The sequence below is a fragment of the Excalfactoria chinensis genome, chromosome 1 (assembly GCF_039878825.1).
Source record: "Excalfactoria chinensis isolate bCotChi1 chromosome 1, bCotChi1.hap2, whole genome shotgun sequence".
NCBI lineage: Eukaryota > Metazoa > Chordata > Aves > Galliformes > Phasianidae > Excalfactoria > Excalfactoria chinensis.
The window spans coordinates 119,685,999-119,698,305 of NC_092825.1; the positions used below are offsets into that span (position 1 = coordinate 119,685,999).

The 12,307-nt window shown below is 33.1% G+C and overlaps 1 protein-coding gene across 6 annotated transcripts in view; it reads right to left on the bottom strand.

The window, feature by feature from the left end:
- The window catches only part of STS (steroid sulfatase), a 178,248-nt gene that overhangs the window by 64,393 nt on the left and 101,548 nt on the right, over positions 1-12,307 (bottom strand). For all 6 annotated transcript variants that reach the window (XM_072341925.1, XM_072341933.1, XM_072341908.1 and 3 more), the window contains 4 exons: positions 11,455-11,607; positions 10,123-10,244; positions 7,430-7,552; positions 3,981-4,404 (listed from right to left, as the gene is read on the bottom strand). In XM_072341925.1, coding sequence (XP_072198026.1) covers positions 3,981-4,404; positions 7,430-7,552; positions 10,123-10,244; positions 11,455-11,600 — 815 coding nt within the window. In that variant the 5' untranslated portion in view covers positions 11,601-11,607. The remainder of the gene's footprint in view (positions 1-3,980; positions 4,405-7,429; positions 7,553-10,122; positions 10,245-11,454; positions 11,608-12,307) is intronic.

Genomic DNA, 12,307 nt, shown 5'->3' on the forward strand with positions numbered 1-12,307 from the left:
GATAAAGTGTCTGATTACAGGGTAAATCCTGAACAAACAACTAACACACAGACAGTACAAATTTCAGTTAAGTTAAAAACAAAAACAAAATTCAGCCAATTACTGTTTGCTATATTTGTAGAAAGGAATTTAAAGCCAAGAATCTAGCAGGTTCTGGCTACAAGAATCTACTAGTTTTAGAAGTAGATGTTTAAAAGCCCTAACACAACTGCTGTTCAGAAACATACCCATTAGGACAATACACATATGTATATGTCACTTGTATATGTCACTTTCTTCAACAAGGTTGTATGGAAGGTAATCAGCTAACTAGATAATTATAAGAACCTGGGCCAATACCATAATATCAGACTGTGTCAAACCAAGTATACTAGCACTTTTTCCTTTATCTAGACTAAGGTTTATCTTCTGTTGTTTAATGAGGTGTTTCTATGCATGTGATCAGCATGTAACACCAGAAATACATTGCATTTTTATATGCTGCATCAAGGCATAAATAATTTTAAAATACATATTAATACAAATAAATTGTTCTTCTCTCACAGTAATAAAGTCTCCATTGTTTTAATTCTACTTCTTGAACTGAGAGGAAAGAGTGCAATAAACAGACTCTGTATATTTTGCTGTTCGCGTGATATGTCAACACGATATTTATGATCAGTTTCAGAGGGCTGTGAAAGAAAAGCTCAAATAAGAACATTTCCTTATGTATTATTTATAGAACTTAAAAGTGTGCAGCAATTTCTGAATTTAGTACTATATGCTCTAACAATATTTGTAATATATTAAACATGCTGTAAATTTCAGTTGAATCACAAGAGCTCTAGCCAGAGAACTTTACTTACCTTAAGACACTCAGCTAATTATAGAGCATTTGGGGGGTTATTTACAGTATTTTCCCTTGCCACTTATGTTGTTGATAATATATATGATTCACATCAACACTGAAGGAAAACTATATATTTCCTCATATCATGTGGGAAACTGAAAAGGAATATTTGGATTCCCTTCAGATAATTTTTCATATATTCTTTATGATCTCAGTACTGATAAGCCTATTATAAAGTACAGATTCCCAAAAATAAAATGATGATATTTCTCATAAAATATACATTTACCATGAAGTTTGTATTTATTGTTATTTGAGAGGTCACATATGTGAGCTTTCACTACTGTAGCAAAAATAATATAGGAGGCTTCTGAATCAATTAAAAAGACGGAAAATGTCAGCATCTCAAGTTAAAAAAGATTTATAGTGATAAATTTAATATTTAATATCTATCCTAATCTAACACTGACCCTTCACTAAAAAACATTTCTACAAGGCAGCTGTTTCTGTTTTTTTTTTTTTTTGTTTGTTTGTTTGTTTCAATCTGAATTCTTTTATTGCATCTGAATCTTCAGCTTTTTCCTTAATCACAGTCCACTGAATTGAGAGCAGTGCATAAATTTTTGGGTGGAATACAACAAAACATATACTTTTTACTTGTAAAAGTGCAGACATGATTTACTTTTCATGCAAACTGTCTTTCATGCACAAATTTTGAACATTATGGCTATGTAATCTATGACTGGAAAAAAAAATAAAAAAAGTCTGCATGAAAATTTCTCAATATCATCTTTACTATTAAAAATAAATTTTCACCCTTATTTTAAAAACAAAATGCTGTTAATTGTCATCAGCTATCTGAATTTGTTAAGAGAGTTTCTGTAACACAGAGTGATACTTTTGTCTTACTAGTTGCTAAGATGTTAAAAAAAGGTCTGACATATTCTTACTTGGATTGTCTGTGCAGCTGGCTATCTATTAAAGGATATGCTGAAAAGACATGAGTGATAACCACATTGAACTTGAAATAATTAGCATCCATTTGACTTTCAGATATACTGTAATGTCTAAAGAGCATTCTGTTATATTTAAAATATGTACATGCTCTTGCTCTTGGGTAAAAGTAAAGTTAGAATTAACATACAGTGAGCTGACCTGTCCACTTACAATGAGAGTGAGCACTTGCATACACCCTGCTATACTTGTGTGTGGATTACTGCTGTGGAGGACTGAGTTTGCTACTTATCGAAACAAAAGACCTGTGTAATAAATGAAGTACTGAGTCACTTGTGTGGCTAAAAGAGGACTGCTCACTGAAAAAAAAGTGGAACTACAAGAATCCTATGAAGCAGCTATGGCTACCAAAAACCTGCAGTCCTTCATTTTTGATTGTTAGATGTCTGTCTGCTGTTAAGTCCTGTTTGTTTCTTGATTGCCATTCCCCAACAAATGGCCAGTGAGTAGATAAGTCACAAAAGCAATGGTCTATGGATGCACTGACATAATGTCAGAACTACTGTGTCAAAGTAAATATTGATTTTGTTGCTCACAATATTATATGGGGCAGATCAGTTCAGTGTATATTAATTAAATCACACTTTTCCCCTGGAGCAAGTTTTATGGCCATATACTTAAATATGAAATCACTGCAGGGCACAATTAAGATTGCTTGGGTGCTCTAATGGGTTCTCAATACCTTAATATGTTTGGATATACATATTTTTTAACTTAGCACTGACTCTAAACTGTCTGGGTTATAATTCTCAATATAATTGCAGAATTCCTGTAATGAAGCGTATTGTAAATTACTAATATATGCTATTAACCTTTACTTCAATTTTAAATAACTGTTGTCCAGAAATGACTCTCAGAACGGGGCCAAGTGCTAGCTGATGTAAAGCCTCAACCTCCAGCTGAGTCAACAGAGCTATGCTGACACAGACCATATTTTGTTTAGCCAGCTTTAAACACTGACTAATTTGTGTTTTGTGTGCATTATGAGATTATAAATAGTGTTACCACTTTTCTAGCTTTCTTTCTCAATCTTGAGCTTACTGTTTTGGAGCTATCATTTTATTGACAGTATGTTGAAATCAATGCATAATTCAGAGATGTCCAAAACTCTGTGAATTACTACAGCAGAGTAGCACTTATGCAAAAAGGCAGAATCTCCCTACATATAGTTTGTCTAATCAAGAGACATTTTAAACCTTCAAAAGCTTGGTCACTAAGCAAATAAACTCTCAAAAACTTCCAGAGGTGTGTGCATGTGTTCGTGTGTGCGTTTATAATAAACAAGTATTACACTGTTAAACTAGTTAGAATCCAGATGAGAAAGTATGTTTATCTATCACCATTAACAAGAGGAAATAATGATGCTTTCATTTAATTTTATTTACTCATCAGAGTTAGTTATAGAAATCTGATTTAAGACATGTTTTCTTTTGGTATTGTGAGTAGAGTTATCCAAATCAAATATTTATGATGGAAATGACAGAAAAATTGCAGTAGATCAATATTTTATATGAGCATTGTTTTTTTGTTAACAGTGTTGCTTACTATCATGACCAGTCACTAAGCTTAGAAAAATTAGCCCTTGATTCTTTGGTTTAAGTTTGCATTCTGCAATGATACTATGTGAATGTATTCATAATCACTGCTGGGTGCACAGTTTTCATCATTTAATGCAAGCACCAAAACAATGATGAAGAGCAATTTCTCATTCCAGAAAACTTACAAATCACAACTCCACATTTTGCCTTCATACAACTAAGTCACACTTCAAAATACTTTTCATATATTTGGTTACCTAAAATTCCAAATAATGACAGTCCTAAAAGGAGTTAGAAATTTAATATATTTATTGTTAAACATTTTTATTCTGAAATAAATAAACATAAAATTTTTCAGTTTTTATTGAGAAAATAAAGACATACTCTTGGAAAAAAAAATAAAAAAAAAAAATCATAGAGATTAAGATGAAGTATAAAGTGATGGCTTTCCTCTACACATACACACTCTGTTGTAGAACTGTCACTTGACAGTGATTAACTTTAGTCATGCTTTAAAGGAAAAAGTGGTAATCTACTTTTTAGGAAGGAATGTCATTGAAAATTGCCATCATTAACTCAAACCACAGCTTGATACCTACCTTTCTATAAACCGTACAGCTTCTGTTGTCAGTCTCTGAGTAAGATTCTCATAGGATAATGGCTGCTGGATTATCTGATGGTCCCTCATTAAAAAGCAGTTCAGGTTTCGGAAATGATAAAAGAAAAAAATCAAAACTGCAAGTGAAATAGAGATGATTAACAGACAGAAGCCCAGTGCTTGGAAGGGTACTTTGAAGAAGCCAATATAATGCACTACTGCCACTGAGACTACAGTGACTCCAAGGATTTGGATTAGAATGACAAGGTACCTCTGAACCCCTTTTAAAAACACGCTGCCTTGGCCAGGCTTGCAGTCTCTAAGGTTGGTCACAGTAAGCCCATAAAAGTAATCAAATCCATGACTGAGGGGGTGGTGACAAAAGTCGTTATTGCTTTCACAGTTCATCCCAAGATGCCACTTTCCTATAAAGAAAGGAGAACAGGGAGTATTTTTGTAGTTAAACAATCAAACTTACATTGAGCTATTCCAAATATAAGACTGTCAGTACCTGACTGATACTGCCCCTTTCCCTGCCCCAGCATTTATTGAGTGGATCCCTATTTTCTGTATAACTTTCTTTACACATTCATCGAATAATTTGTTTCATATCTGTTCCTCTTTTTAGCTGGAAATAGTTGGGTGCCACTCGTGATGGAGACCATTAAATTTTGAATGGGCTAGCAGGTCACTGAAGAGCAACAGAGCTCTAACACATACTCAGCTTTGAAAATGAAGCCTTTGTGCATGTGCAGTTAAGCAATAGAATAAAAATAATACTGGTTTGTAGTGGCTGCTGCTTTCTGAAGATGAAAGAGTGAGGTTATGAAATACCTTATTGAGCAAATCACTCACATTTTACTACTTAAAGGAAAAAAAAAAAAGACAGTAACAGGAAAAAATACAGTAATGAAATTACTAAAGCATTTATTATTTAAATAATTACCAAGTCTCTGAAATTTCATTATCCCTCACTATATATATACATTTATATTTGTGTATTTTATATGGATATATAAAAAGTAATTTGTAACTAGCTAATTGCCACAAAATACTACATCTCACAACAGTTTGAATAGGAAATTATTGTAATTCTGAAGTGATGTTGGACACAGACACAAAGAAATAGTAGAAATAGTGATTCTGATTTGCATTATAGTGATATAATCTATGCTTGTGCTGATTAAAGTAAGTATTTAGATAATTCATTCTATGACTCAAAAATAACCCGTTATCATATTCCTATGCATTGCTTAGCACCTTTGATAAAATAATGAGTATGAGTATGAGTAGAGCTGTAGGAAAAACAGTATCAGTGTATTTACAGCAGTAATTAAAACAATACTGATCTACCTGAAGTGGATTTTTTTTAGATTATGAGTAGCTTTTTCCCACAAAATATCAACATTGCTTGCTACTATATACAATCTTTAACTGGTGAAATATTAGAGATTCAGTGTACCTAAATTTTCTGAGAAAACTTGGTTTTATTGCAGATCTTTTGAATTAGTCTCCACCAGCCAAATCTGTTGGGTGTCACCTTCTTTGTGCCACAGGGAAAAGAAATGAGGTAAAAAAGTGTACACATAAAAAAGATATACAACTAAAATATATTCAAGAATGTATCAAGCAAGAGGAAGCACATATTCAGAGCATGAAAAAATACAAAGAGATAGGAAAATGCATTTAGGGAGGGAAAAAATGTCCTAAGAGAGTAAAGGGGAGATAAACTAGGTGAAAAAAAGGTGTTGGTACAGGTCTGAGGAACAGAAAAACTTTAAAATATCCTTATACCAATCCATCACAGGAGCAGAATTTGGCAATTGATTGTTTGGGAATTGCTGAGTTATACTGAACCAAGAAAAGATTCCCTGACCTACAACAGTATGATGTGATAAGAATACCAGCAGAAACAGAAAATAGACCGGTTGGGAATCAGAATCTGTCTGTCTAGTCTTCAAATCTACATAATTTTTCTTTCTGCCATTTACATATGCTTATCCTTAATTTTAACAGTCTTCTTGATTTTCTGGAAGCCTTCATTATACACTAAGGGTATGGTAATATTACATCTTATGGTTTTATAGCTATCATTCAGGCTGCTTGGAAGAATTGTTCATTAAACTTCACGGAGATAACTTCTGGAGATCTAAGTGGCAAGCTGTCATGTTGCAGTGAAAATAGATAAAAAAAGAACATTAACTAGGTCAACTCCAAAAAAAGTGCTGTGCATTTATGTGCTTGTCACAAACATTTATTTTTTATTTTATTTATTATTATTTTTTTTTCTTTTTTTTTTCAGTATTCTTTAATTGAATATGGAGTTAACTCCAAGATGAACATGACAAATTGTTAATGGATTTTTTCCACCATAGTTCAAATATACCTCCACTAAATATATTTATGTTAGTATTTCTTGTTATTCTGTTTTCAGTCTGGCAGGACATGAATGTATTTTATACTTTCTAAGACTAAGATAAGGGGGACGTTTCATGCTAGAAACATCAGTACTGAATGATCTACATAAAACAGATATTTCTTGAAAAGTTGTATGAATTGCTAGCTTTGCTAAAGTCAGATTTTTATACAATAAATAAATAAATCCCAAGTTACAAGCTTCTGTTACATTTTAAAATGAGATGGATGCATCCATCTTCCAAATGAATGTGGTAACATTCCTGCATGTTGTTCCCCAAACTATTTCCTTGAAATTCCAGTGAAGAAAAATGCAGTATGAAGGGTTAGTACTATTTCATAAAAATAAGCTAGACTGTAATCAATGTGGAAAACGTCAGTGGCAAAAATAGGAAAAAATAAAACATTTCATATTATTTAAAAGTGAACTTCTGTGATATTAATTCCAGTTCTGTTTAATGCAAGTTTAGTGTGATTCCTTTTACTCATTAATAGATATTTATTCATCAGTAGACATTACGCTTCATTTAGTTGTTTGAACATTCTGTGTAATACAAGGGAAACATCATTTTTTCACTAAACATCTACCATATCATGAGATTTCCTATAAATCACTGAGAAGAAAATACAAACAGCTCAAGTACAACACAATCTATTTTATAAATATCCAAAAACTGGTGAGATGAAATGGAACACATCTCTGTGATGACTTGTACTCTGGAATCCTCCATCATCTCTACTTATATTGAAGTATACTTTATTTATACCGAAAACTTTTAAAGACTTACTGATTTTCAGTTCATTCACCATGTTAATTTCACATCTTGCAAATGAAAGAGCACAAGAGAATTAGACATACTTACAAGATTTCTGTTTCACACATGAATGGGAATGTACTCAGCTTTGTATTACAAAAAAAAAAAAAAAAAATCGCTATTAAGCTGTGGAGACCCTTAATACTCTACACAGAAAACAAAGATTCTTTTATTCAAAAGAATGAAAAAAAAAAAAAGCCATGTATTTTTGCAATCTTACCTATTAGAGCTGTTGCATAGCCTCTTTGCTTCAGGAGTTTGGAAAATGTTATTTCTTCAGAAGGAAGTCCCCCAGAAGAAGCAGAAAATAAGAAGACACCAACTCGTGAAAAAGATGCCATTCCTAAATACAGTAAGAATAACTGAGACTTAGATAACATAAGTGAAACAGTCTTCATTTGTTATTTCTGAACTTATTTTATTTTTTCTTTTTTGCAGTAGTATTGTATAAATGATGTATTACCAGCAGTCACTATGAAACACAAGAGGCAGATACTGTCCTCCATTGTCATCTGTTTAGCTGAGTTTTTCCTGTATTTTTACCAGAAAATGATAAGTGGAGAAAATGAAAATTCTGTCACTGTGAATGTGGGGTCAGCCTTTCTGTAAGTATTCTAAGATATAACATAACTTGAAGAAGTTGAGCTTGCATAATTTATTCTTCTTGGACATGGGGAAGGAATAGAGTTGAGGACACTTCCCAAGTTCTTCTCCCAAAACTTCCACTTTTGTCATACATGGGTTTCTTCATGACTTTAAGGTAATTTGAAAGAAAGCAGTGGATTCAGGGCAGTTTGTCAGTTAGGTTCATAAATATCATGAAGTCAAAAAAGAGCAAGAGAGCCTGACTTTAGAAACAGTGTCTAGGGCACTTAGCTTTGGTGGGAGAGGATCAGTGTTCCAGTAGCATAAACACACATAACTGACTTCCAGCTTGAGTGCATCAAAGCAACATCAGGCATCAGCTAGTAAGACAATATCTAAATAAGGCACAGTAATTTCTATGCACTGAGAGTCTGAAAACACTAACTTGAGCTTATAAACTACTCTCGGGATGATGAACTAGAGAGTTCAGGTTCATTAAAATTAGATCACTTGGATTCCAGATGAGAGTTGGCTCAGAGTACAGACTGAGAGAACACAGGATATCTATGCAAATCTGTGCAGATGTATCTTCAGGAAGTCTGAATTATGCAACTTGGATAATTGCAGCACCAAATTTAGATGACTGATCTAGACAACCATAATCATCCCTCAGGTATCCATTGTGGTTAGAAGAGAAAAAGACTTGTTACACCAGTTTATTAAAGAGATCCCTCTGTCTTTCAAATGCTGACTTCAACTTTTCACCTTGCACAGCAACATCAATTTTACTGATCAGTGGTTTAGGCAGTTTTAGTTGTATATACATATCCATATTTCATTTGAAGGTGTACTTCAATCTCTCTTAACTGAAATCCATATAATTCCTTCAAGAAACAAATTATAAAACAACATTTTTTTTTCATCAGTATCTTTTTCTGGGTTTGTGTCTAATCACATACTATATTTTGAAATATTTCCTGCACCTCTAGGATTTTTATATTATTCTCTCTCTCTATATATATATATATATATATTTCCCCAAAACTGTGCTTCTAGCTTATTCTGCAATAATTTCATACTAATTCTTCACTGATATTTCAGAGTAGTCTATATTTCACAATTTCATAATTTAGTTAAGACAAGGTTCAATTTTTGCTTGCACATGGAAATTATTAGGTGTAACTGAGAACAGACCATTTAAGAACAAAAATCAGTGCAAATGCTAATTTTTCTGAAGAGCAAGGATGATAATGGAAACTGACCTGTGACCTTACCTACAGTAAATATTAATTGCAATATAACTGTAATAGGTATATAAAATTTTCCTTTGCAGCTGAATGCAATGGAAATTTAACAAGTTATGTTAGCTGGCACTTTTGCAGAAACTTGTTACATGATTTGAATGAACATGAATGTATCAAGTAGGCTCCAGAGTCTTGCTTTGCTTTCATTCCCAGAAGCAAGAACAGGATGTTTTATCACTAATGAACAAGTGATCTGATTAATGTATAATGATTCCTGCTAAAAATTATGCTTAGAGAATGTTAAAATTGCATGCCTAAGCACAGAGGGGATGAGTCTCGGCACACTAAAATAAACAGGTTCTACACTGCCTCAGATTGGCTTTGGATTTGAAATAAGAGAAGTTACATGCATTCATAGAATACTTAACACTGTGTACAGCAAGATATGAAACAAAACTACTTAGAAGAGAGATTTTTATTTTTTTATTTATATTTTTTTTGCATTCTCAGTTGTCACTGTTGCTGGAATATCATAATAAACAGACTTTTTCTTTTTTTCCTTTGAAAAAAAACAAAAAAAAAAAAACACAAAACAAACAAACAAAAAAAAACACCCAAAAGCAACATCTAAACCAAAAGGCTTCACAGAAATTGAATTATTCCAGCAGGAGAACATGGTTTCTTCCTTTCTGTCTTGTTTGGTACATCTCTGTAATTTACAACACTCAGGTTGCCACCAACACCCTAGCCTGAATACAACTGAAAGGCAAACAGCTCACAATTTTTGGACAGTGGAGGAAGTCAATGGAATTTTGCTGCTCCTGCCATTGAACAACCGTAGTTCAGTCTTTTCTCTGTGTTTTTAAAAATAATTATCTCAATAAAAAGCTTTATTTTGCGTGAACTCTTTGGCAGTGGGAAAATTTACCATGTACAGAAGATTTCTGTCCAAACCTCCTGAGCTTGATTAGCCACTGAAATGAGTACATAGCCTGGTAAACACAAGAGAAAAAGCCAGGGCAAAATGTACGCTGTTTGCTGCAAATAAAATAAGATATATATAAATAAAATATTTGAATTTTACCTGATCTGATAGGATATCTCCCTGTTAGGAAAGCTGCCCTGCTTGGAGTACACAGTGGTGATGCTGCTATATGCTGAGTAAGTGTCACTCCTTCTTTTGCTAGCCTGTCAATATTAGGTGTTCTTAAAAAAAAAAAAAAAAAAAAAAAAAAAAAAAAAAAAAAAAGGTAATTAAAAAATAGAAATGAATATCCAGATGATAGGATTATTTAAAGATGGGTGTGGTGAGATCAAGATTTTGTATTAGACTCCATACTATTAATGTTCACAGTTTATGTCTGTAATATTAAATACAGGAGCACATCCAAGCTTCCGTATCTGCTTGAGAACCTTTTCTGTGACCTGTCATCATGCAGATAAAAGTTGGATGCTGCAGGAATAAATCCTGTGCTGTTAGATCTACAGGGAAAATACTAGAAATGAAAACTGTCCAGGATCTACAGTGTGTTCTGGTAGGTCACTAACCTACAAGACAGATGACTAAAGACCTCAAGAAACAATAGTCCTTTCACATAAAAGTTCAAATTTAGTCAGAAACATTAATTTTCCAATAGATTTTTTTTTGCTATCTGCAAAATCATATATGATGACATCATGTATGATAACAAGCAATTTTTTCATATTCCATCTATGGAATTCTGAACTGTCACTTCATATAGTATACTTATTTGAGCTGTTCTGATTCTCAGGAGCGAGAAATATGACAGGAACAGCCTAGCAGGCACTGATGTCACCGCAGAAGGAGGGCAGGAGGTGCTCCAGGCAGGATCAGCAGCTCCCTGCAGCCCAGGAGAGGGGCAGAAGAGGGGTAGAAGGGCTGGGGGAGCTGCCACCTGTGGTGATGTGTGGGGCAGTGCCTGAAGGGTGGGCCCTGCAATATGGAGCCTAGTTGGGGCGGTGCTGGGAGAGCTGCAGTCTGTGGGAAGCCCATGGGGATCAGTTCGGGAAGGACAACATCTTCTAATCTGTCAGTGGTTGGGAAAAATAGATTATTTTACACTGAGTCTGCTTTGTCTCAGATGGTATTTAGTGAATGATCTCCCTGTCCTCATCTCAACCCATGAGCATGTGGTGGAGAGTAGCCGCCTATCATAGTTTGTTGCTCAATTCTCTTTTAATGTTGCAACTTGTTGTCTGGATAAATATAGGACCTAAGTCTGATGTAATGAATATAAGATTGGATATTCTATTCTATGAAAAGGTTATTACTTTTTCAACACAAAAAGAACACAATACAATCCCTGTTTCTTGTTGTTTTCATTTGTTTTTAATTGACAAATCCATAGAAAAAGCTAAACATAAAGCTATGACTCCCCCAAACATATAATCATACCTTAAAGTTCTGTTCCCATAACATCCCAGGTCTCCAATACCAAGATCATCAGCTATCAGTAAAACAACATTGGGATTTGAAACACCATAGGTACTGACAATATTTATGGCACACTGGAAAACTGTTAAAAATAAAAGTACACCCATCTTCTTCCTGGTGTATAAGAACAAGAGAAAAATGTCAAAGACCATTTAAAATAATAATAATAATAAAATAGTTAATTTATTGTAATGTTGTTATTTAATATTGTATTATTATTCATTATTATTATTATTATTGCCCTGGATTCTATAGTACAAGATGAAAACAGAATTGTCGATTTTTGTTTGGCTTCTTCTTCTTAAGAGATTTTTTGCATTGTTTTCTCTCCTATATATTTTTTTTAATTAAAAATGCATCTTTTATTAAACAACTAATCACTCCTCTCAAGTGTTTACTAAATTTTTAAATAAAAACAAACAAATAAGCAGTTAGAACCTCAGTGATAGTACTTTTGTATGCATAGGTGTACTACAGAGAAATATAACACTACATTAAATAGCAGTATTTAATTTTCTTGAAGTATAAATGTGATTTTAGGAAGATAAAACTGAAATAATTTAGAATCAAAATTTCAAATGTACATTGCAGACCAAGCAATTCTGCTACTGAAGTAAGAAAGTAAATAGTTCTTCAATAAGGGATAAAATAGCATGGCAAATGAGATTAACACACAGCAAAATTATTGAAAGACATATTAAGAAAAAAGTTTCACAAATATCATGGCATAAAACAAAACTGTGTAAACATATTTTTTACATATAATAATGTTCTATAAAAATAGCTCATGCTTTATCCAACTTCAAACAGGGAG